Source organism: Camelus ferus, chromosome 16, assembly GCF_009834535.1.
Source record: "Camelus ferus isolate YT-003-E chromosome 16, BCGSAC_Cfer_1.0, whole genome shotgun sequence".
NCBI classification, from domain to species: Eukaryota; Metazoa; Chordata; class Mammalia; order Artiodactyla; family Camelidae; genus Camelus; species Camelus ferus.
In genome coordinates, this window is record NC_045711.1 from 604,948 (window position 1) to 629,300 (window position 24,353).

The 24,353-nt window shown below is 60.2% G+C and overlaps 2 protein-coding genes and 1 long non-coding RNA gene across 21 annotated transcripts in view; 1 reads left to right on the forward strand and 2 right to left on the reverse strand.

Annotated features, from left to right (window-relative positions):
- The first annotated feature begins 857 nt into the window (after positions 1-857).
- LOC102512221 (glutathione hydrolase 6) lies at positions 858-18,922 on the forward strand. Of its 3 annotated transcripts, XM_014557940.2 has the most exons (27): positions 889-1,061; positions 4,626-4,920; positions 5,101-5,199; positions 5,820-5,903; positions 5,992-6,066; positions 6,169-6,276; positions 7,217-7,392; positions 7,517-7,684; positions 7,796-7,913; positions 8,983-9,278; positions 9,552-9,662; positions 10,069-10,194; positions 10,388-10,555; positions 10,661-10,766; positions 12,379-12,475; positions 12,582-12,733; positions 13,073-13,159; positions 13,242-13,400; positions 13,479-13,655; positions 13,759-13,916; positions 15,083-15,332; positions 15,560-15,685; positions 15,774-15,842; positions 16,396-16,509; positions 16,721-16,822; positions 17,708-17,844; positions 18,016-18,922. In XM_014557940.2, exons 1-27 carry the CDS (start codon positions 928-930, stop codon positions 18,599-18,601), a joined length of 4,278 nt encoding a protein of 1,425 aa, XP_014413426.2. In that variant the 5' UTR covers positions 889-927; the 3' UTR covers positions 18,602-18,922. The 3 variants fall into 3 exon arrangements, with proteins under 3 accessions (XP_006172583.1, XP_014413426.2, XP_032353841.1); XM_032497950.1 differs by lacking the exons at positions 889-1,061; positions 4,626-4,920 and having other exon boundaries at positions 5,176-5,199; positions 5,800-5,903; XM_006172521.3 differs by lacking the exons at positions 4,626-4,920; positions 5,101-5,199; positions 5,820-5,903; ... (21 more) ...; positions 17,708-17,844; positions 18,016-18,922 and adding exons at positions 1,614-1,816; positions 1,906-2,019; positions 2,341-3,760 and having other exon boundaries at positions 858-1,061.
- On the reverse strand, positions 3,766-4,614 carry LOC106729380. Its single transcript, XR_001365788.2, has 2 exons — positions 4,370-4,614; positions 3,766-3,916 (listed from the first exon to the last, which is right to left on the reverse strand). It is a non-coding gene; the product is annotated as an uncharacterized LOC106729380 (long non-coding RNA).
- SPNS2 (sphingolipid transporter 2) overlaps positions 18,791-24,353 on the reverse strand; it is a 42,768-nt gene continuing 37,205 nt past the window's right edge. For 6 of the 17 annotated variants that reach the window (XM_032497974.1, XM_032497973.1, XM_032497971.1 and 3 more), the window contains 6 exons: positions 24,114-24,303; positions 23,707-23,772; positions 21,705-21,803; positions 21,460-21,623; positions 20,968-21,159; positions 18,791-20,397 (listed from right to left, as the gene is read on the reverse strand). In XM_032497974.1, the coding sequence (XP_032353865.1) occupies positions 19,914-20,397; positions 20,968-21,159; positions 21,460-21,623; positions 21,705-21,803; positions 23,707-23,772; positions 24,114-24,303 (1,195 nt within the window). In that variant the 3' untranslated portion in view covers positions 18,791-19,913. Of the gene's footprint in view, positions 20,398-20,967; positions 21,160-21,459; positions 21,624-21,704; positions 21,804-23,706; positions 23,773-24,113; positions 24,304-24,353 lie in introns of those variants that run through there. The other 11 variants (XM_006172539.3, XM_032497975.1, XR_004326494.1 and 8 more) reach the window with 10 other exon arrangements.

Below are 24,353 nucleotides of genomic sequence, written 5' to 3' on the forward strand. Positions count from 1 at the left end.
CCAGAACCAGAGGCAGGGAATGGTTTTTCCATTGCAACAGGTGGAGCGGTGTGGAAGGCGGGTTTGTAGCTGGGGGTGTGCACGGGGGCTCCTTGTGTCTGCCTTTCCTACATTTAAGTAGGACAGATGGTGTGCCGAGAGTGCATGGTGGAGAGTTCAGGGTTTGAGGCAGGGGAGATGGAGGTTTGAAGTGGTCATGGTAGAGCGTGCTCAGCAGAGAGATGACTAAAGAACAAATGAGACTGCGGCACTCTTTGACGCTATACGATTTTGCCACAGAACATCTCCTTGATGTGAACCCCAGAGTGAAGGAACTTGGAAATGCCTAGTTTCCAGGCTGCGGCTCCCCAGGTGGTCTATGGTGCCACCTGCTGGACAAGAGCCACATGACGTGTTGACTTCACCACCCAAGTTGCTCCCCAGATAGAGAAACCCAGACCTGGAGTGGCCTCTGGCTGAGCCTTGACCCCAGCTGGAGACGAGACACCTCCACACCGGAACCTAGTCACATGTTGAGCCCTGTCCAGGCCAGTGTAACTCCAATTCTCATTCAAGCTCCCCTGGCCCTAGATTAGAGCCAGAACAGGTCAGGGGATCCAAGGACAGCACCCTCTAAAGCGAAGGGCCAGCAGGTGCTTTGGGTCCCAGGGCCTGTGGCTGTGGCCCTAGGGCTGGGCTCCTCCTTCCTGGCTGAGCTGTGTTCCCTGACGGGGTCCCTGCCATGAGAGACCCTCAGGCCCTGTGCCCCAGTGTGGCAGGCTCACGCACTGCCTCCCTGGCCCCATGCCCTGCCCAGACCTGTTCTAGATTCCACACCACCCTTCCCCAAGGCTGCCTCCACCTCCCACCCACCGGCTCAGGCAGGGCCTGCCGAGACTCAGCTGGGAAGGCTGGCAGGAAGGAGGCTGTGGCAGGTGCCGTGGGGCCATGGAACCCGAAGCAGGGCCTGTACTCTACCAGAAGCTGCTGGTCTGGGAGCCAAGCTTAGAGTCCGAGGAGGAAGAGGAGGAGATATCAGAGCAGCTCATTCCGGATCCCTGGGGGCCCCAGGACTCCTCTGGGTGAGTCAGGGGGCGGCCTGGGCACCCAGCAACTCAGACCTGAGGCTGGCAAGTCCCTCCCTCTGGGGCCCCTAAGGAGGGCCAGACAACCCTGTGCTTGGCCAGCTCAGGAAACTTTCTGGCTGAAAGAGGGGAGCCTGGGCTACAGCTCCAGGCCTGGCCTGTGCCAGTCAATCCAAGGCCTGTGCATCTGAAGGGACATCTGTACCAAGCCAGCCCCGCCAAAGGCTCCCAGCCCCCACCCCCAGCAGGAGACACTTGCTGGGCAGGTTGGGCCTGGCTACACCTGGCTGGCCCCTGCTCCTCCAGCCTGCCAAGGCCCCGTCAGGCATCCCTCCAGACTGGCCAGACCCTACCTCTCCAGCCCCCTCTCCAGAGACTCAGTTTCCCCCAGCTCGCTACCACCTCCGTCTTCTGCCAGGAGGCCCTTTCTCTTGCAAACTTACACTCTCACAAGCAAGACCAAACCTTTTGGGAATTATTCCCTGGGTTCTCATGGGGTTCTTGGGGGTCCCCCCGCCTGGCCCTGGCTCAGGACATCCCTCTCTGCAGGAACAAGGCTGGGGGTCTGCCCGGGGCCTGGGCCCGACTGGTAGCTGCCCTGCTGCTGCTGGCCATTGGTTTCTCCCTGGCCGTGAGGCAACTCCACAGCAGCAGTGGCTCTCCAGGAACGTTGGGCTCTGGGGCCCCTCCACCCAGCAGGCATTCCCACGGCCCTGGCGTGTACCCCCATGGTGCCATCATCAGCCCCGCAGGTCAGTGCCAGGAGCGGCTCAGGGGAGGGAAGAGGCTGGGGTCACTGGTCCCAGCCCGCCTCTCCACGACAGTCCCTTTCTTGCTGCAGCCACGTGCTCCCACCTGGGCCAGGAGTTGCTTGTTGCTGGGGGCAATGTCGTGGATGCTGGCATTGGAGCGGCTTTGTGTCTGGCAGTGGTGCATCCACACACCACAGGGCTAGGTCAGTGACAACCCCAGATGGTGAGCCCAACCCTGGGTCTGATCAGTAACCTGGAACTCAGGCAGTCAGTGGCCTTGACCTCAAGGCTGGCTAGTGGGTAGGAGCCAGGACTTGGGCAGTAGCCCCCACCTTAGGCTGTGACCCTTGATTCCAGATCAGTGCGATCTTGACCCCGGGCCTGGTTATTGACCCCTGTCTCCAGACCTAGTCAGTAACCCCTGACCCCAGGCTAAGTCACTGACCCTTCACCTGGGACTACTGAGTGCCCTTGACCCCAGTCTGTGCCCCTGACCCCTGTGTGACCCCTTTGTCTCCTCCCAGGTGCCATGTTCTGGGGCCTCTTCTACAATAGCTCCTCAGGCAACTCAACTGCCCTGACATCAGGCCCAGCCCAGACCCTGGCCCCCGGCCTGGGGCTGCCCTTGGCTCTACCTGCCCTGCGCCTGCTACACACCCACTTCGGCCGCCTGCCCTGGCCACGCCTGCTGGTGGGCCCCACCACGCTGGCTCAAGAGGGCTTCCTGGTGGACACATCCCTGGCCAGGGCTCTGGCAGCCCAGGGCACAAAGGGCATCTGTCCACTCCTTTGCCGTACTGATGGGACCCCCCTGGGACCTGGGGCCCGAGCCATCAACCCCAAACTGGCAGCTGTGCTACACAGGGCTGCACTTGCCCCCACCCCAGACCTCACTGGGGATGCCCTACTGAGCCTTCTGGCCCGAGACCTGGGGCTGGAGGGCCCCTCAGCTGGGCCCAGGCCCACCTTGGAGCCAGCACTGCGACTGCCTGTGCCCCAGGGCATCCTGTTCACCACCCCTAGCCCCTCAGCTGGCCCAGAACTCCTAGAGCTGCTAGAGGCAGCTCAGCAGTCTGGAGGGCCCAGCCCTGACCCCTGCCCACCACGCCTCCTAGCTGCTGGGACCACAGGGAGCAGTGTCCTGGCCACTGTGGACAGCGGCGGCTCTGTGCTGCTTCTCACTTCCTCGCTCAACAGCTCCTTCGGCTCTGGACACCTGTCCCCAAGCACTGGGGTTCTACTTAGCAACCTGGTAGCCAAGTCTGCTGCCTGGGCCTGTCCTCTCATCCTCCGTGGCAGGCTGGATGACAATGAGGCTGACGTTTTGGGGCTGGTTGCTTCAGGGACACCCGCAGTGGCCAGAGTCATGACTCATACCTTGCTCAGCCACCTGGTCAGGCCCCAAACCCATGCTCAGCAAGGACCCACCAAGAGCCCCAGACCTTGTATCCAAGGGACCCTGCTCCAGGTGGCAGCCCATGCAGAGCATGCCCATGTCTCCAGTGTCCCCAGTGGCTGCTGCCCCTCCCAGGGGTTTTAAGGCGGGGGGAAGTGTCTGGCAGGGAGGGCGGTGGGAGTAGAGGTCTCAAGCCTGGAGACAGGGGCAGGGCAATGGAGTGCATAAAGAATGTGCATCGGTTATGTGCTCACTGCTGGCTCGGGCCCTCAACTTCCAGCCTGGTCAGTTGCCTGGAATTGAGTTCCAGGTCTTTTTTCAGCTAAGGAACCTGAGGATAATGAGGAAAGAACACCAGGGCCTGGGGACAGCCCTGGGTTCAGATCCAGCTCTGGGAAGGACAGGTGGCAGAATGCCACACCCCTGCCTAGGCTCTGGGATCATGGGCAGAGCATGCATCTGGCATCTCCGTCTTCCCCTTCAGGCCACACTCTGCTGATCGCCCTCAACTGGGCTGGAAACAAAATAAAGAGCAAGTCTCCCGGACACCATGTGCCGTTCCAGCTTCTTGGTTAATTTCACATCAGCGTTTGAGGCAGCTGGTGTCTGGGCTTCTCCGTGGGCAGCGCAGGAGACTCACAACCAGGGATGCGGAGCCAGGCTCATGTCTTTCAGCTTTCCCTTGCTCTGCTCACCTCTTCCTCCTGGGGCACCAAGTACAAAATGTACATAGTAAATGGTTTATTCTCACTTTCTGAAACACAGTAGAGCAAGGAAGGGGTTGAGAGGGTGAGTAGGAAGTGACAGGGGCAGGGGCTGGAGCTGGGTGTGTGGAATTTCAAGGCTGGTGGGGTTGGCCCTCGCCTCCCCACCTCCCCAAGGGCTGGGGTCTCTCTGAACTACAATAACCCAAAGACAGCTTCTCAGGCCAAGAAACAGGGGTGGCCAGTAGCACTCCTCCCCCGCACTGTAAAAGGTATCTCCGATGTAACAAAAATCTTGGTCCCATCGCCTCTGCCTCCCCCTTCCTCCAACAAAAACAATTCTTCTCTCAGCTCAGTAAATGGTACACAATCTACCCAGTTATTTTAACCCCCAAACCTAGCATTCCATAACCCACTACCAGCTCCAGATCAGCTGGAACTTTCTCATGTTACCTTGGTCCAATCCACCATTGTCTCCAGCTGGTCTTCCTGCTTTTACCCCGGCTCTCCTACAATCCATCCCCCACACAGCAGCAGAATAATCTGTTAAAAACGTAAATAGGATCAGGGCTCGTCCCTGCATAAAATCCTTCAATGACCTCCCATCACACTCAGAATGAAATCCAAACTCTTGGTCTGCTTGATTGAGAGCAGAAGGGCCTGGCAGCCACACCCGGCTCCGCCTCCAGCCGGCTCCGCTCCCGTCTAGCCCCGCCCCCAGGCGACCCAACCCAGTGCGCATGCGCCGGGACCTGACCTGGAAGAGGCAGTCTTCGGAGCCCACGTGTTCGGCCAGCATGGCGGAGATGGAGAGTATGGAAGTCGCTGAGGCTGTGTCTACTGGAGAGGCCCCGAAGAGCGGCGCCCGGCCTGCCGACCGTCATGGCCTGCTGAAGCACAGCCGCGAGTTCTTGGACTTCTTCTGGGACATTGCGAAGCCGCAGCAAGAGGCGCGGCTTGAGGCCACAGAGAAGCTGCTGGAGTATCTGCGCACAAGGCCAAGGGTATGGTGGCGGGGCCTGGGGCAGGAGGTTGCGTAGATTCCGGCAAAGATGTGGCGGTGGGACGTGGGGCACGGGGTCGCGAACCTGGATGCCCGGGTGAGAGCGCGCTGAGGGGCGACGTGGGCGGGTGCCAGATGATTCTTCTCACTGGCCCACCTGAGGTTGTGCTTGATTTTGCAGGGGTCATCCGAGATGAAGTACGCCCTGAAGCGCCTAATCACTGGGCTCGGCGGCGGACGGGAAACCGCCCGGCCCTGCTACAGTTTGGCCCTGGCACAGGTGAGTGGTAGGTCCTGGAAGGGGACCAGCCGTGCTGGTCAAAACGCTAGGGAGTGAGGAGGGCAGATGCCTCAGCTGCAGGGGAAGTGGCAGGTGAGAAGTTGGGGGGGGGGGAGGTGGCATCTGAGCAGAAGGGAGGTGTCCCCACGTGGATGTAAAGAAAGTGCGGGAGCAAGTCCTGTCTGCAGAAAAGCCCAGGCAGGTAGGGTAGGAGGCTGAGCAAGTTTGCTTTTGGGTACATGGATTGACCAGCCACAAGGTACATTGATTGAAGGCAATAAGCTTTGGGGTGGGTTCCCTTATCTCTGCAGGGTTCAAGGCCCTTTCCCCTCAACAGGCACTTAGCTAATTTTAGGCCACCTGTAAGGAGTGTGGAGTGATGAAAGGGCAGTAGAGACCCAAGCCCTTTAGGATCTAGGGGCAAAAGTTACTTTCTGAACCCCAGGTGGACATGAGGCAGGGAGACAAGATTCAACTCCATTCACAGCAGTGTTCCATCAGAGACATCCTTGGCCTCTGCCAAGGCCTCTGGGCAGAGTTGAAGGGAGAAGTGGGAGGAGGTTGAGGTCTGAGGAATGTGGCTGGACCACTCCCCTGCAGCCCTCTCTTCGTCCTGGCAGCTGTTACAGTCTTTCGAAGACATCCCCTTGTGCAGCATCCTGCAGCAGATACAAGAGAAGTATGACCTGCAGAAGGTGAAGAAGGTGAGAGTTAGTGGCCCCAGGGAGGTCAGGAGCCCAGGGTGGGGAACACTTGGGCCCTTCTCATCAGGGCCTGGAATCTTTTTCCTAGGGGATGGTGAGACCAGCTCTCTTCGCAAACCTGTTTGGGGTGCTAGCCCTCTTTCAGTCAGGCAGGCTGGTGAAGGTAAGAGCTTTGGGGATATAAGGAGGGATGTGGGCTGGCTTGGGAGTGATGGGGAAGGGTGGCACGCCCTGCTCATCCCCTCTCCCCCTCTGGGGGTACCAGGACTCCGAGGTACTGATGAAGTCGGTCAAGCTGCTGCAAGTCCTGGGCCAGCACTACAACCACTTGCAGGAGCAGCCCCAGAAGGCCCTGGTGGACATCCTCTCTGAGGTACAGGCTTCGCAGCTGTGGGGCAGTGGGGCCTTGGGTAGCACCACCTGTTACAGAACAGGGAGAGGATGCGAGTTGATGCATGGAAATGTAGCACCATCTGGTGGAAATAAAAGCGTGTAGCTTGACATTTCATAGTAACTATGTTTATAAAAACTTAAAGATAAGTATAACTTAGTAAAATGTTTTACTTGATTTAACATACCTGAAGTGTTACTTTAATGTGTAAACAGTATAAAAAAAACTGTAGAGGTTTTTTGAGGGAGGAGGGGTGCATATTAAGTCTCAAGTCCAGCGTGTGTTTTAAACTCACAGCGTATCTCCATTCAGATTAGCGCATTCTAAGTGCTCAGTGTCCCTGTGTGGCCAGTGGCTCCGTATTGGACAGTGCAGCTCTAGAACAGCACCTGGCATGTGACAAGGGGGTTAAACACATTTGCCATTGTTGTTTTGGGCAGAACTGGCCCTTCAGAGACCCTCCATGCCCAACTTGGGAAACGGAGATGGGCCAATACCTAGAATCCTTTGTTACTGGGGAAAAGGTAGGGATTGGCTGGCATGTCCCAGGCTGGGCCTTTCTGCACCTGAACTTGAATCCTAGCTCTCCACTTGGGGTTCCTTGTATAAGAAATGGGCTAGTCCTGAAAAACCTGAAGGAGGAATAATTAAAGGAGTGGCCCCAGGCAAATTAACATCAGTGGGATGCTTGTTAAAGACCCAGCTTCCTGGGACTTGGGAATTTGAGCATTTTAACAGTTACCCTTTGATGGTTCTGATGCCTAGCAAGGTGGATTGTGGCTGACCCTTCTCAGGCTGGCACTGTGCCAGAATCCTCGTGGGAGCCTGGCAAGTGGAATAAGGCCCAAAGCGTTCACCCCCATGGCAGGGAGACAGGATGCTGTGAAGGAGTTCCCCCCCTCATCCTGTCTCCCCACGCCAGGTCCCAGAGGCCGTGTTGCAGGAGGTCCTGCCGAAGGTCCTCAAGGCTGACTTGAGTTCAGTACTTGGCTCACCCGAGCACCTGGAGCTCTTCCTCTTGGCCCAGCAGAAGGTGCCCGAGAAGCTGGAGAAGCTACTGGGACCAGTCAACCTGTTCTCAGATGAGAACATCCCCAGGTGTGAGGGAGGTGGGCGGCTGGGCTCTCTGGTCCATGGGGGTGGGCATCCCTTCAGTCCCACGTGCCTGGCCCTTTATCTGTTCTGAGGGTGCCCTCTGAGTCCCCTCTGCCCTCCTCCACAGGCTGGTGACAGTGCTAAAGATGGCGGCCTCCTCTATGAAAAAGGAACGCAAGCTGCCCGCCATGGCCCTGGAGCTGCTCCGCCTGGCGCTCCAGGAGGACGTGTTCTCACGGTTCTGGAAGGAGGTTGTGGAGCAAGGGCTCCTGAAGAAGCAGTTCTGGCCGGTCAGGTGCGTGGACGCGTGGCCTCTCTCCATCCTCTCTCCCCTGTTAAGCGGGGATGGGCCAGTGGTCCCTGGGGACCGAGGGCTCTGACCAGGCTCTGTCATGCACCCCCTTAGCTACCTGTGTTTCCGCCTGCTGGGCACGGCCCTGCCCCTGCTGTCCAAGGAGCAGCTGCAGCTGGTGATGCAGGGGGACTTGATCCGACATTATGGGGAGCACGTGGTCACTGCTAAGGTGGGTGCCACCTCCTGTGGCCCATACTGACAGAAAGGGCCAGGCGACGGGGCTGCTTCCTGCACAGTTGTGGGCTGTGGGCCTCGGGTGTCAGCCCGCTGCCAGAAGAGAGGATTGCTCTTGGTGTCAGTGGTCCTGCCTGGGACGGGCAGGCACAGCTGCTGTTGGAAGGGACTTGGGATGTGGGTGTCTTTTTTTCCTCTGGGTAAAGTGAGCTACCTGAGCCCCCCTTTCCATCTTCCCCTCTGAGCAGAGTGTGGCGGGGCCGGCCCTTCTGCCTTCACGCCCCTCAGCCCAGGCACGGACAGCCAGCGGTCTGTCCAGACCCCCCTCCATCCCCAGCTGTCACACTAAGAACAGTCATCACTGATGCTGTTTTCAGCACCGTCCACGCACCCCACACCCCAAAGTGCTCGACAGGAGAATCAAGTAGTAGTTAAGAGCGTGGAATCGGGGACCAGACAGCTGGACTCCAGCCCTGACACCATAGCAGTTAGCTATGTACTGTGCACAGGTGGCCTCCCTTCCCTGTGCCTGCCTCTGCTTGTCCCGGAGACAAGAGGAGCAGTTCCTTCCTCCGAGTTAGGAGGATAGCCGGGCTAACATCCATGGGCGCTTAAAGCAGTGCTCCTTGCACAGAAGTACAGCTGGGCTTGGTGGGTGTGCTCCTCACTTCATCCCTACAGCTGGCTTTGGAGAGCTGCCATTCCGGTCCTCGGGGCGAGGGACAGGCGCAGAAAGTACGGAGCGGTGATTGAGAGTGCAGACTAGGGGGCCCGACTGACTGGGGTCAGACCCCAGCTGCACCGTTGGAGCCCTGTGACCCTCAGGAATTACGTCTAAGCTTTTTTGTGCCTCATTTTTTTCATCTGCAAAATAATTAAACCCTTTGTGCGAAGGGTCGTTACAAAGATTAAGCACTGGGGCAACAGGGCAGCCCAGCCTGGCGGGGCACCAGGGAGGAGTCTTCCCGGGCCCTGATGTGACCCAATGTAGAAGAAGCTGGCGGCAGGGCCTGTTCGACCCCTCCTGGCCAGTGACCCCCAATCCTGTACCCAACTCTCTGCAGCTCCCAAACCAGTTCAAGTTTGCTCCAGAGATGAACGAGTACGTGGAGGCCTTCCTCAAAGGCTGCCAGGATGACCCTGAGCGGCAGTTGGACATGGTGGTGGCCTTCACGTCCGTCACCAACCAGGGCCTCCCTATCACGCCTACCTACTGGCGGGTCGTGCGGTTCCTGAGTCCCCCGGCTCTCAAAGGCTACGTGGCCTGGCTGCGGGACATGTTTCTCCAGCCCGACCTGGACTCCTTGGTGGACTTCAGCACCAACAACCAGAAAAAAGCCCAGGACGCTTCGTTCCACGGGTGAGGGGGCCGGGCAGGAAGGGGCCTCTTGGGCCCATAGACCTGGATCCACCCTCCCTCCTGTCATGCCAGGTTCCACGGGAGGGAAGGGGAGGGAAGGAGAGGAGCCAAGCTGAGCCTTCACTCTTAAAGAAGACCTTCTCGGGCATGTTCCCATGCTGGTGATAAGGGCATTGGGGAGGTCTTTGTTGGTTTTCTGTCTCCAAGATGCAACCAAGGAGAATGGTTTTTGCCATCTCTAAATGGCCTCTGTGACCTGCCTCCTACCCGCAGGCCTGAGCGAGCTGTGTTCCGGCTACGGAAGTGGATCATCCTTCGCCTGGTCAGCGTCGTGGACAGCTTGCACGTGGAGAAGGAGGAGGCCTTGACTGAGGAGGTGGCCAGGTACTGAGACATGCTTGAACCCCAGCTCCCCATGGGTGTGGCAGCCGAAGAATTGGGCCTCTTGCCTAATCCTGGTTTAGGTCCCCCTGGAGCCAGAAGCCAGAGGGGATCAAGTCGTCACGGGAAGCAGGCCATCCTCGCCTCTTGGGGCAGAAAGAGATTTAGGGAAAAGCATTTTGGGAGCTCACGGAAGGAAGGGACCCAAGGAGTGTGGGGCTGCGGGGGCAGCAAAGGCCCCCGGCTGGCTCTGCGCTCCCCGGACGCCTTTGTGCATCGACAGTGTTGGGGGCGCCTCTGTGCCGGAAGCTCCTTCACCCTCGCCACAGCCCTGAGAGGGGCAGCCGTGCTGGCAGAAGCAGTGGTGGCCTGGCCGCCAAGATAACACAGGTTATTCTGCCCTCCCCAGGTTCTGTTTTTTCCACTCATTCTTTGAGACAAAGAAGCCCACGTCCCAGATCCCAGAAACTGAGCAGTCCTTCTCCCCTCCTCTGGAGAGCCGGACCCGGGAGGTGGTGGGCAATGCCTTCTTCAGGTGGGCACTGGGCAGCTTGGAGGAGAGGTCTGAGGGTGGGCGAGCAGGCAGGAAGGGGGCCTTGGGAACACTGCCCCCTCCAGTTGTAAGCGGAGGCCCAGAGAGTTGGGGTGAGTCAGGGCATGGGGGTGGAGAGAGGTGGCCGTGCTCACCAGCCCATGACACTGACTCTTCTCCCTCCAACCACCACCAGCCTGCTGCAGACCCTCAGCACACAGTTTAGGCAGGCGCCGGAGCAGACCCAGGACAGGAGGCTCTGGACCCATCGCCTGGTGCAGTTTGCAGACATGCTTTTGAGCCATGGCCGCAACGTGGCTCCCCTGACGCCCTTCACCACTCAGCAGCGCCAGGCCTGGGACCGGTGAGAGGGTGTTGGGGTTTCCAGGGCGTGTGCAGGGCAGTGTGCAGGGCGCTCTGGGGTCTGACACTGCCTTCAGGGGCTTAAGAGTGTACCTGTCTCACCTAGGATGCTAAAGACTCTGAAGGAAGTGGACGCACGGTCCTCAGAGGCCAAGGCCAAGGCTGCTGCCTTCCAGCACCTGCTGCTACTGGTGGGCATCCACCTCTTCAAGGTACAGCAGCCTGGAAGGGAGGTCAGGGACCTGGGGTCAGTGGTGGTCAGGAGAGGCTCTGGGGAGTTGAAATTGGGAGGTTTCCTAGGCCAGCTGCTCCTGGCTGGAGTTCCAGCTCGAACAATCACTCCACCTGCTTAGTGGGCACCAGCTACATCCGGAGTTTTCCCTGCAGCATCACTTATTTGTAATCCCCACACTTATGAGGCAGGTGCTTCTGTTTGACAGGTAGGGTAACTGAGACTCAGAGAGGCAAAGTAACTTACCCCAGGCCACACAGCTGTTGGCTGGGATTCAAGCACAGGGGTCTGACTCCACTATCTCACAGGGCCTCCCCAAACTGCCTTACTGACCAGAGGTGATGAATGTAAAGAGAGAGGGGGGCGCTGCTTCCTTCTGTCTGTCACGGTCAGTTAGAAGTGGGGTCCTGATTTTTCTGTTTAACTCTCACCCACCCGGAATCCATGGTAGTGGGTTGGGGTTAGCGTGTTTCTGTCTGGTGCTCCCAACGTGGGGTTCTGCTCCTGTCACAGTGTTCCTCGTGTTGTCACTCACGCTCCTTCTAACAACGGGTCCTCTGGAACCAGCTCTGTCTCTATTCTCTCCACCAAGAAGCCTTGACCACATTTGGAGCTCACGGCAGCAACTCTTTTGACCCTTGTGGTTTCCTCCTGACTACGAACCCTGGTCTCTCTAGAAGTTTTCCTTGCGAGTTGTGTGAGGCCCTCGAACTCTTAAGGAGCCTGATTAGACAGCACTCTCAGTTGCTCCTTCTGGCCTCATGGCTGTGGTTTCTGCTTTTAGGCCCCCGTCACTCCAAGCCCCACTCGTAGACAAGCTGTGTGGGTAATGGATTGGCCACACCGCCCCTTCCAATCCTTGGCGCTGGGCTTCTGGAGCTTGGCTTGGGTCAGAGGTGCCCAGCCACAGCAGGGGAGCTGGAGACATAGATGGCCAGGGCTTTGGGCCCCTGTTCTGGCCTTCATTCTGCCACTCCTGTCCCAAACATTGAAGCCACCCACCACGTTATAGGGAAGAAGTCTGCCTTTTCGGTACCATTGATCGCACACGTTAATTTCAACTCACTGGTTGGTAACTGGATTCTGGGTTTATCCCCTGGCAAGATGGGCTTAAATTGGTTTAAATTTAAATTTGTTAAAATTAATAGTTTTCAGTTCTTTTTCTGTAACAACATCAAGGCAGGTGTGGGAGGGAAAATCTAGAATTGCGAACTAGGAGGCTGGGCACCGATGGGGAAGTTGGGCGCCATGTTCCCTGAGGGCTCTCAGGCCATGACTGAAGTTCAGTGTAAGAGGTCATCAGCTCTTGGACTCCTGGGGTCTGGCTGGGCTCCTCTGTTCTGGATGGTAAGGGTGACCGGCTAAGGCAGTGGGGAGTCTTCTAAGACCTCAGATGCCAGCTCCTCCCAGCTCTTGGACTCCTGGGGTCTGGCTGGGCTCCTCTGTTCTGGATGGTAAGGGTGACCGGCCAAGGCAGTGGGGAATCTTCTAAGACCTCAGATGCCAGCTCCTCCCACTTGGCTACCCCTCCCCTGGCTCAGCAAGGGCTGGGAACAGAGCCTGGCTCCTGATTTTAATCCTGCCCTATACAGTCCCCTGCAGAGAGCTGTGACCTGCTGGGTGACATCCAGACCTGCATCAAGAAGAGCTTGGGGGAGAAGCCTCGCCGGACCCGCTCCAAGGCCACCAGTGGGTCATTGCTCCGGGGAGAGGGGCAGGGGCAGGTTCTGGGCACAGTTGGGACCCAGCATGGGGTGGTGGTGCCCTGCCCAGACTCAGCCCTCTCCACTTGCAGGCCTCCAGGAGCCGCCGTGGGTGGAGGTGCTGGTGGAAATCCTGCTGGCCCTCCTGGCCCAGCCCAGTCACCTGATGCGCCAGGTGGCCCGGAACGTGTTTGGCCATGTCTGCTCCCACCTGACTCCACATGCCCTGCAGCTCATCCTTGATGTAAGTCAAGGCCTTTGGGGAAGTGGGTCCCAGGATGGGGCTCTCCAGGCACCAGACTGCACCAGGGCTGCCCCATCGCCCCTGGTCCTCACATAACCTGCAGGGTGGTGAGGGCTTCTATCAGACTCTGCCTGATACAGTGTGTGCCAAGGGGTTGTCAGGTCTGAAGGAGGTGCTGGAGGGAGTGGCCTTCTCTCCTGGGCTCCGCTTTCCTCCCCGAAACGGAGGCCTTTTGGCCAGGACTAGATGGCGTGGTCAGCAAAGGCAGTCAGCAGGGCCCAGATGTCACAGAGCGGGTGAAGGGGCAGGATGGGTAGATGAGTCTGGGAATCTTTGTAGGTGCTCAAACCCGAGGGGAGCCAGGATGAGGACGACAACGTGGTGGTCATGGATGACTCCGAGCAGAAGCCACTGGAGGATGAGGAGGTACTTGCCGGCAAGGGGCAGGGCAGCTGGGCAGATGCGGTGGGCAATGGGGAGACGTGACACACGGCCGGCCCACCCACAGGACAAGAGCTCAGATGGCGAGGACAACAAGGGCAGCAAGAACTCGGAGAGTGAGGAGGAAAGCGACGAGGAGGAGAGCGACGAGGAGGACCTGGATGGGGACGTGGACCAGGGCTTCCGGGAGCAGCTGATGGCGGTGCTGCAGGCAGGGAAGGCGCTGGTGAGCAGGCGCCCGGCCAGGTCTCCCGGGTCCATCTGCCCATACGCGGCCAGGCTGCTCACAGCATCTGTCCCTCAGGGTGGAGCGGACGGCGAGGATGATGAGGAGGAGGAGCTGGGGGATGAGGCCATGATGGCCCTGGACGAGAACCTGGCCAGCCTCTTTGCCGAGCAGAAGCTGCGCATCCAGGCCCGGAGGGACGAGAAGAACAAGCTGCAGAAGGAGAAGGTGCTCCGGCGGGACTTCCAGATCCGGGTGAGCCTGCAGCTGCCCGCTGGACCACCGCGGTCCTCGGGTCTAGTCGCCCCACCTTTGCTCCCATCCCCCACCTGGCTGAGCCCACCCGTCCCGGCCGCAGGTCCTGGACCTGATTGAAGTGCTGGTGACGAAGCAGCCCGAGAACCCCCTGGTCCTGGACCTGCTCGAGCCGCTGCTGCTCATCATCCGGCGGAGCATGCGCACCAGCAGCACCAAGCAGGAGCAGGACCTCCTGCACAAGACGGCCCGCATCTTCACGTGAGTGCCATGGGCACCGGGGAAGCCGAGCCTCCGGGGCTTCCCAGATGGAAAGGGTGGGAGCCAAGATCCCTGAGTGGGCCTGCTTGGCTGCCCTGGGGGGCACACTTCACTAGTTGTCACGCAGCCCTCGTTCATCCATCTATCCTGCGACAATCAGCACAGGGTCTGTGTAAGACCCACAGCCCTCGGGGCCCCCTAGTCCCAGCCCTGCTTTCATGGTCACTGCAGTTGGGAAACCAGACTGGTCGCCAGCAATGACGTCCTGGGGCTGTAGTAGGGAGTGGATAGGAAACAGTGGGGACACCTAACTCAGTCTTGAGGTGCCAGAGAAGGCCCCCTGGGAGAGGTGTCAGCAATACGGGGAGCTGTAGAGCTGGTCAGGCCCAGAGGCCACAGGCAGGGGAGGAAGGCATGTCCAGAAGGAAGCTAGTCAAATGCAACAGGAACAGAAGAGGCCTTGTGGCCCAGCCCTGGCAGGATCGGGGCCCTCAAAGGTATTCACACCAAGACATGGGCAGGGTGCGGGGCTGGTTTGTCTTTTAGGAAAGGTGTAGCAGGGTGGGCTGTGCTCGAGCACATAACGAGAGACGAAGCAGGTGGCAAATTGAGCCCTGCCTTCCAGAGAGCAGAGAGGGTGGTGGAGACAAAGGCTCAGGAGTTGAGAGGCCAACTGTACAGCACAGGGTGGGTGAGGAGGGCCTGATGCCCCCCTCCCCTGCTGGCCCCAGGTCACTTCTTCACTAGTTCTCTCCGCCACCTGCTTGGGCGATGTTGAGTTTGTTGAGTATCCTGCTTCTCACCTCAGCTCTGCCCAGCCACCCAGGGTGCTGGGCACACAGACCCTGGTTTTGCTTTACAAAGGGCCTGGGAGTCACTGTCCCCCGAGAGACAGGTGCAGGGGGGAGATGTGAAGCAAGGGGGGGTGTTGGTCCATGGTGGAGCCTCACCCAGGGAGGCCTGTTCTCCTCTGGCTTTTCCTCAAGGCAGATCCACATGTGGCCCTGGGCCTCCCCCAGCAGCTTTAATCAGACTCCTTTCTTTATGTGTGTTTCCTGCCTGTGAAATGGGACCCGGGGCCCCAACTCTGGGGCTTGGCTCTGCTTGGCAGGGAGCAGGGCAGGGAGAGGACGTTGTAGGTAGCTCTGCCCGCTTCCCCTCCACAGGCACCACCTGTGTCGCTCCCGGCATTACTGCCGCGACCTGGGCGACCGCGTGGAGACTCTGTATACGCAGCTGGAGCAGCTGGTGCAGCAGGCCTGCCACCAGGCTGACTCCTCCATCTCCCTCTACTACTTCAACGCCGCCCTCTACCTGCTCCGGGTCCTGAAGGGCAACACTGTGGACAAGTCCACCCGCAAGGCCCAGAAGGAGAAAGCCAACGCTGACACCAGCACCCAGCCCCAGGGCACAGAGGTGAGCAGGCCCTGGCCCGGGAAGACTTGACCTGGAAAGTCCAGTGTCCACAGATGGGAGCGTGTCCCAGGCGGCGGTGGGACCATCCCCTCGCTTCACAGATGGGGAGTTGAGGCCGAGCCTTCCTTGGGACCCAGCTTCCAGCCTTCTGAAGGCAGCCAGGCTCTGCCCCCATGTCAGGGGCCCCTATCCTTGGCATCATAGCAGCTCTCTCTCACCTGGCCCAGGCTGCCAGCTGCTTGGATTTGAGCCTCGTGACCCCGGTCTATTCATCTGCACTGAGCTCCTTCCTGACCAAGCGCAACAGCCCACTCACCGTCCCCATGTTCCTCAGCCTCTTCACCCGGCACCCGGTGAGTGTCGGGCCAGGCCACCCCTGTGGGGCCCCTGCTTGGGCCCAGCCCTCACAGCCGCCTCACAGCCCTGTCTTTCTCTCCCCAGATGCTCTGTAAGAGCCTGCTCCCCATCGTGGTCGAGCATGTGGCAAGCCCCACACGGTCCCGTCATCAGGTAAGGGGCTGCCCATATCCCAGTCCAGGGCCTGTTTGAGTTACCCGCTTGACTTGTCTCTGGCTGGCTGTTCGCGAGGCCCAGGAATGCTGCCCTGGGGGGCGGAGGGTGGGCCCTGCCCCTCTGCCCTGGCCAGTGCCACCCTCCCCCCACCCCCGACTATAGGCCCAGAGTAGCTGAGGGTGGGGGACACTTCCCACGTGACCCGGGCCCTCTGGCTCCTCAGAGCTCATTCTCTGGCCTGCACGGGGGAAGCCTGGGGGCTGGAGAAGTTGGAGGAAGCTGCACCGAGTAGTAGAGGGCCAGGTCTCCCACCTGCCAGAGGAACCGGTCAGGAGCAGTTGGTTGCTGAGCCCAGAGCTTCTGTGGTGACAACCCAGGGAGGTTGGACCCAGAGCAGCAAGCAGGCAGCTCCCCCCCACATAGCCTAGAGTTTTCTCAGCCTGCTTGGGTGCCCAGCAGGCTCCCAGAGCTCATGGGGTCCCCCTGTAGTTCCCTAATCCTTGGCCCCACATGCCAGGGCTGCTGGTGACCACACTGCCCCCCACCCCAGGCCCAGGCCTGCCTGCTGCTCCAGAAGACCCTGCCCACACGGGAGCTGAGACTGTGCTTCAAGAACCCGGAGTGGGAGCAGCTGATGGGTCAGATCCTGGCAAAGGTCACTGAGGTAACAGCCACGGGGGACCCGCACGCACACCCCCACCTGCAGTAGTTCTCTGGGACCCGAGGGCTGAGAATTGCTGGTACTTTGCACCTCGGGTGGGTTTGGGTTGCCCCGGGAAATGTTTCTTCCCTCGGGGCCTTCGTCTCTGACGTGGGAGACAGGAAGGCCTCGGGCAGCTCTCCGGAGTGGCTCAGCCTGACCGCCTTCTCCCTAGAATCTGCGGACACTGGGTGAGGCTGAGACCAAGTCGGAGCAGCAGAAGGAGCTGTCCTCCTTGGAGCTGCTCAACACTCTCCTCAAGAACATTCATCATGAGGTGAGCTTTGGGCTCAGGAGGGAGGTCACCAGGCAGAGCAAGCAGCCTGAGCAAAGATTTGGGGGCAGGTGGGGAGCCACGTGAGGAAGGTTCTGGATGGCGAGGTGAGGAATCTTGGCTTTTTTTTTTTAATCTGGGAGAGGAGAGTGTCACACCCATACCTGGCCAGTTGCTACTACTGAGCTCCAGTAAGAAAGCTGAGAAGGGGCGGGAGCGCTGGCCACTGTGAGAGGCTGCGATGGAGATGCCTGGTGGGCAGCTGTTAGGAGGAAGCCCAGGTGTCCAGGGCTGCGGAGTGGGGGGTGCTGGTGGGCCGTCAGGGTGGGGGCCCAGAGGCAGCTGTGGGTGAGTAGTTCCCCCCAGGTCTGGCCCAGAGGAAGAGGTTTGGGGGTTCTTAGTGTAGACACTGGTCAAAGCCCAGGTGTGGGGTTAGCTCGCCAAGAGGGCGCTGCAGCGGGGAGACGGGGCCAGGGCTGAGAACGGCAGTGGGCTTGAGAAGCTGTGCTCAGAGTGGTAGAAAAAACCAGCAGAGGTGTGTTCTGGAAGCCTATGGATTTCAAAAATAACCCACTCAGTCCATGACAGGGATGGGGAGATGGGAAGCAGGGCTTTGGTGACCCTGATGTCACTACATGGTGCCCTTCAGGGTGGGAGGGCCTCCTGGCTGTGGGAGAAGAGAACAGAACCTGGCACCTGGGCTCTTTGTCCCTCCTGGGGTAAGAGACTAGTGATTTATGGCAGAAGGAGTGGCTGAGGGGCCACAAGGGGGGTGTGGGCTTCCAGAAGGCGTGAACTGGGCAAGGGTGGGAGGATAGGGACCGGGAGCCAGGGAGAGGCCATGACTCTGGTCACCGCTACAGCCACAGCCTTCCTGCCCCTCTGCAGAAGCTGACCGTGGACCTGACCGCCACCCTGGGCGTGCTGCAGAGCCAGCAGCAGAGGCTGCAGCAGGGGGAGCACCCGACCGGGTCCAGCCGCCTCCACGACCTGTACTGGCAGGCCATGAAGGTCCTCGGAGTCCAGTACGTTAGGGATGGGGGCTCCCACCTTGGGAGGGGCTGGGAGGTCCTCGTGCCACCCGTGTTCTGATGTGCATGCCCCACCATGAGAGCTTTGGGCAGCCTGGGGACCACAGAGGCTGAAGTCATTTTGCCCTCTCCGCACGCTTCCTTACTTTGCTCACTTCCTCCTAGGCGCCCCAAGTCAGAGAAGAAGGATGCCAAGGAAGTCCCTAAGGACATGCAGAGCCCCGTTAGCCTGAAGCGCAAGAAAAAGGGGTTCTTGCCAGAGACCAAGAAGCGCAAGAAACGCAAGTCTGAGGGTGCCACACAGGAGGAGGGTGCCAAGCCCGCAGCCACTGATGGGACTCAGCCCCCCAGCACTGGCAAGAAGAAGAGAAACAAGATGAAGTCCAAGGTCCCAGCCCAGTCCCAGGTGAATGGGACACCACCTACCAAGAGTCCAGCCCCTGACCCTCCTGCCACGAGCCCCGACATCCCTGCCAAGACCCCAAAACCACAGAAGAAAAATCGGAAGTTGTCCCAGGTAAATGGAGCCACCCCTGTGTCCCCCATGGAGCCAGCTGGCAAAAAGCATCAGAAGAATCTGCCCAAAAAGGGGGTCTCAGGCAAGTCACCACAGTCCGCGCTGCCACGGAAGAAGGCCAGGCTGTCTCTGGCCAGCAGGAGCCCCAGCCTCCTCCAGAGCGGGGCCAAGAGGAAGGCCCAGCTGAGAAAGGTGAGGAAGCTCTCAACACCAGCCCTGCCCCACTCACCCTAGAGACTCCGATTTTTTCATCGCAATTTTGATAAACCAGTCTGAGGTACTACTTACAGCGCTGTGGGGAGAGGGCCTGCCGCCAGCCCCCCGGGAGGTCCCGATGCACTGGTGTTTGGGTGGGTTAGGAGGACCCCGCCTTGTGCCCCCACCCCACCCTTAGGCTGCTTTGCTGCAGGAGCCACCAGGGCATGATTTAAATAGCTTTATTTCTTCATTTACAAGAGGAATATATTTGGCTTCTCTCTTAAGACTCTGAGATTCACAATCAGCAGCTCTAAAAAATAAAGGAGCAGTTTGGCTTCCGGAAGGAAGAGGAAGCAACACACGGACCTGGTTCTTGTACAACAAGAAAACATTGCTGGGGCCCCAGTTGAGGCCGGGGTGGGAGTGGAGGCCAGGCTGGTCTTTGGGGGATCCCACCCCTCCCTAGTCAGGCCCCCCAGGGTGCCCCAGAGCTTGGTGGGGAGTGGGTATTCCACCAGTTTACCCACCACTGAAGCCATGCCAACAACTACAGGCAGAGAGCTTGAAGCTGGCTCTGAGGGGCTCCTGCTGGCCACAGGGGCGTCCCCAGACCAGAACCACCTTGATTCCAGCGAAGGTACAGGGAGGGAGTGTGTGGAGCAGAGAGGATGGTAAGTTCCACCCCAGGGGCCGGCAGCCTGGTGTGAAGTTGGCAGCTGCACCCTGGTGTGTGGCGACGAGGGAGGCATGGTCAGAGGCTGGGTGAGTCCTGGGCTGTGGGGGAAGCAGCAGCCGGTGTTTGCATGGAGGTGGCTCAGGGCGTTGGCCTCTCCCCATGGGCCTCAACCTCTACCAGGCTAATCCCTGGGACAGGAAACTTAGTGGATGGCTGCTTCCTCTGGCAGCCAGAGCCCTGGCTGCTGCCCCATGGATTCTGGGAACAGTCCCCTGTGCCCTACCCCTGGAAAGGGGCCCAGCCTGGGGGCAGGAGTCAGTTCCTGGCTTCTGTGGTGGGGGGGGGGGGTCATGGAGGAGATGGACAATGGGGTGCTACAGTGGATCCAAGGAGCCCTGTTAGGGGTGAGGAACCCCTAAAGGTCTCAAGCCTGGGGCACAGGTGGTCTGTCTTTGTCACCAGGGCCTTCACCCCTGGTGATGCCCACTGCAAATCTGGGGATGGTCCCCACCTGGGAGACCTCCAGGCTGAGCTGACAGCCAGCTCAAGGTAGGGAAGACAGCTGTCCTCCAGAGTGACCAGCCTGGCTGGAAGTGCCCAGTCCAACATCCCCGAGGTCAGAGGCTTAGCTGAAAAACTGTAGTCCTCACGGGCCAGGCCCTTAAGGGCGCCTCAGAGCCTGAAGCACCGCCCTGCGGCCTGGGCCACCCTTTCTCTGTGCAGTCCATGGGCTGTTGGATCTTCCAAGCTGCAGATAGTGCCTTGCCCAGCAAGCTGGGTAGGAGAATCCAGCCCCCTGGCCCCACGGTCTGGCAAGGGCAGAGACTTCCCCAGGATCACATAGGCCGAGGACAGGCCAGCCTCTCCCCACGCACCCACCGGGGTCTGTCTTCTTCCTGGGCCCCAGGACTCCTGCAGCCCAGACCCAGGCCTGGGAGTCTGTCTGACAGCGTGGCTCCAACAGACATAGCCTTCCAGATCAGTCGAGGACACGGCCTCTGTGAGCCACGGCCACTCAGCAGTCCCAGACCAGAGCTGGTGGGTGCCCAGCTGTGGGTCACACGGAAAGCTTCGGGACAGCCCAGCAGGGCCGGGATGCCGTGGGACACCTCCCAGACTAGGTAGGAGCAAGGGTTCTTCATGGTCCCAGTGGCACCTGGAGGGAGGGGGTCAGAGGTCAGAGGTAGGGGCCAGTTCGAGTTTCCCTCCTACACATTCCTTGCTGTTTGGAGAAACCGGCCTTTCTCCGCTTTGGTGGCAGGAAGGGTCTACTGGAGCCAAGGCGCGGGGGCAGTGACCTTAGATCTTGCACTGCTGGGAAGCTGCAGCCCCCAGAGGCCAGGCCCAGAGAACGGTCCAAGTAGTAGTCGGGCCCTGGCACTTGGAGGAGGATTCCGGAGGACAGAATCCGGAACAGAGCAGGGAGTTCCTGGCCCATCCATCCCTGACCTATGCCCCCAGCCCTTCTGAGGAAAGAAGGGGGAGCCAATTTACTGGAAGAGGAAGCCTGCCTCCCTTCCCCTGGATCCACCAGTCCATTCAGGCAACATTTCGGGAGGAAAAGGACCAAACCCAGGGTTGGGATGTGCTTGGGCAGGTGACTCATGAGGAACTGCCCCTGCTTTCAGAATCTCCCCCATCATGAGCCGAATGCTCCCACTCTGCTAACCCTGCCCCTTCCCTCCCCCAAGGAGTCCCACCCTCAGCTCCCCTGGCCTGCACTCACCGCCTCAGACTTTCACAGATGCCGGCGGCATCACCAGCTGGTTCACCCTGGGGGAGAGACGGGCGGGGGTCAAGGTGGCGGATCAGCGGGGGCTGGGCCCGGGCACTGCTCTGGCACATCGCATCACGGGGGCCGGTGGACCGGACGTGCTGGGCAGGGACCTCGTCAGCCCCAGAGGGAGGTGGGAGAGCCCAGGGGTGGGGAGAGGAGAGAGAGGAGTAAAGAGGAGAGGAGAAAGAAGTCAGAAAACAAGAGGAAAAAGAAAAGGTGGGGTCCCAGCTCTGAAAACTCTTAATTCCAGAGAAAAACTCAAGTATAGAACCACCAGGAGAACCCCAGGTCATCACGGGCTCCCCGCCTGTAGCCGGAGGCAGCATCACGAGGCTGGAAGGCTCGGGGGCTGGGGACCCCATCAGCCAGGTGACCCACCCGCCTCACCCGCGTGGGGGCTGTCACAGCCGAGGCAGCAGGCCCACCCCCAGCCCCACTCACTGCTGCTCAGCCTGGGCACGGTCGCTGAGGAAGAAGAGTGCGGTGGCGAGGAAGAACATGCCACCCAGGACCACGACGAAGGGGCAGAGCATGAGGGCGTAGCCCAGGCTCAGGAACTCCCAGAGCGGGGAGTCCTTGGTGCTCTGGCGGATCAGGTCGGAGATCTGTGGGATGCTGGGCGTCAGGGCAGGGCCACCTCCCCAAGCCCGGCACCCAGCCTGGTCCCTCCCGCCCCCACTACTCACAAAGCCGATGAGGTAGGGGCTTCCGGCGTCTCCCAGCAGGTGGGAGGTGAAGCTCTGCAGGGCCACAGCAGTGGCCCGTCTTGTGGGGATGACCACACACTGTGCAGGAAGCGGCAGGTCAGAGGCCAGGAGAGCCAGGTGCACCCACCTCGCCCCAGCCCAGAGGTCACACTTCAGAACCTCCCACAGCCTCAACTCACTCTGCCTGGTGCCTTGACCCCTCTCTCCTGGGCCCTCCCCTCCTCCAGCTCCTGAGACCAGGCTGCCCTTGACAGAGAGCCAAGTGCAGAGGTCACAGAGAAACCAAGGCCCAGAGGCACACAGATCACACTTGGAGGCCCAGAGCTCACACGTGGGGCCAGGCAGCCCTGGGACCAGAACCCTGGCCTCAGTCCTGCCCTCGCCTCCCCACACACTGAAGACCCACCTTGGTTCCCCCTCCATGAGGACCTGCTAAAGCCTAGGCTGACTGGGGTGGGCGACAGTGGTCAAGCAGGACCCTGCCTGGGAGAGCCTCCACTTTTACCCCGAGCACCGACTGCCGGAGCTGCTGGGCCCCCAAAACCCCACCAGACCAAGCAGGCCCTGACCCATAGGGTCTGTAGCTCCAAAGCTGGGCAGGCCAAGGTCACACGAGAGGCATTGGTGGCAGAGGAGCCACCTCAGTGGGTGCCCTGGGCAGCCCCCTGCCCCCAGCTCCAGCTGCCTTGTCTAGTCAGAGCCCCGGCCTCTGTGGACAGTCTGCGAGCAGCCAGTGCCCACCCAGCACCCCACTACTATGGGGGAGGGGAGACCTGGATTGCATGGCCCCATTTCCAGGAATAATTAGTCACTTGGCTGTGACACTTAATAATAAAATGGGACACAATTTCCCTGGGACCCAAACCCTGTCAGCAGCTGGGGCTGCCCCTAGGGGTGGAGACAGAAGAGGAGGTCCTGCCCGCTGCCAAGGACACTTGATTCAGACACACTCCCTTCATCCAGCGTGTGCAGGGACCCCCGCCCCACCCCTGCCACCCCGTCTGGCTCCATGCTGGGGCACAGAGTTGAGTCAGACCTCCCCCACCACCACCTCCCAGCCTTGGACTAGTGGGGAGAGAGGAACACCTCCAGATGAAGCAGATACGCAGGGGAGCTGGGGTGGGGCAAGGCAGGCTTCCTGGAGGAGGGGAGCTAGCAGAGACCCGATGCCCAGGCAGATGCCCAAGCAGACTCTGATCTGCAGGCTGACCCACATTGTGGCACCAAACCCCAAGCACCCTGAAGGTCGACCCGTGAGTACTTCCTCCCCCTGCCCCCAGGGCCCACCCTGGCACCTCCAAGATACCCTCCCCACTGCTGGTCCCCTGCACTCCCCTTCTCCTAGTCCTCTCCTGGCCTTGACTTGGAGGATCCCTGAGGACAGGACCAGATGTCACCCCTGATTGCCACCCCCCCCAAGACTCCTGCCAGTTAGCAGGGCCACAACCCCCTCCTGGTTCCTCCTGGGCTGCACCCGTCCCTGCCCAAGGACCCAAGCCCCTGCCACCACTCAGATGGCCCTTTGTCCCCGGCCGGCTGGTCTGGAGCCCATTGTTGGCCCTGTGAAGACGGCCTCTGTCTGCCCGGCCCAGCCGCAGGCACTCCGGCAGGCGTGCCTGGGACCCAGGCTGAGCTGGGAGGGCAGAGTCCATGGAAGCTAAGGCCCTGGGGGAGGAGCACTGGCAGGCAGCACCACCTCGGTGCCAGCCTGGCACTGCCAGCCTCCCAGCCACAAACCTGAGCCTCCAGACATCCCCCTCCCCACCCACAATCCCCATGTCCTTCCCTTCTGCCTGCTCAACCCTCTGATGCCAGGCTCTGCCCCGATGCAGACCCCAAATCTCTGATCCCCTCCTCTGCCTCCACACTCACCTTCCCAGTATGCCTTCGTTCCCACGCACCCCTGACAAGCCCTGCCAGCTCTGCCCCCTCTTCACCCACCCTGGCCCCGTCAGCATGAGGCAACCTTGGCCTGCCTCACCATGAGGATTTCCGCAGTGATGGCCCAGTTAGAAAACAGCAGCGTCTCCCCAACAAAGATGCAGATCTGCCCAGGAGAGAGCAGAGCGACCATCAGGGGGCGCTCCACCCACCATCGACCCCAGACTGCCCCCTGCACCCCAGCTGCTGGCAGGGAGCCCCCCAAAACCTCCCACTCCTCCTGGCAGTCAGGCTGACAAGGAATTTGTGGATTATCTACAGGCTTCAGGTCAGGCCCACAGCTCTGAAGGACACCCAGAGCTCTGGGAAGGCCCTGGACAGAGCAGGGGCAGGCAGAGGGCTGGAGCCTCCCCGTGGGCAGGGAGGAAGGGCCCCTATGAGTCGGACTGCATTTCCTTTCCCAGGGCCCAGCTCCCCCCAACACCCTGGCACCCCTACTGCACTCACATAGGCCCCCACGATGCTGCTCTTGGCAGCCACAAAGATGAGGCAGATAAAGATGGCAGAGCCCAGCATGCCCACCGCACACACCAGTGGGTCGGCCCGCTGGGTCCTCAGGCGGCACCAGCGCGTGGCTCCTGCCCCGGTGACCACACCGAGAAAACCCGTAAAGCAGGTGATGGCGCCAAAGATGAGGCTGTGTGGACAGAGGGCAGTGGGGCAGGGGTGAGAGGGGCAGGGCTGGGC

Bases quoted from the DNA above. Each gene is read 5' to 3' on its own strand.
- LOC102512221 (XM_014557940.2), top strand. From the start codon at position 928: ATGGAACCCGAAGCAGGGCCTGTACTCTACCAGAAGCTGCTGGTCTGG. The intron at 9,663-10,068 runs GTACTGAGACAT...TGCCCTCCCCAG, and splicing joins TTGACTGAGGAGGTGGCCAG to GTTCTGTTTTTTCCACTCAT. The intron at 15,333-15,559 runs GTGAGCAGGCCC...CACCTGGCCCAG, and splicing joins CCCAGCCCCAGGGCACAGAG to GCTGCCAGCTGCTTGGATTT.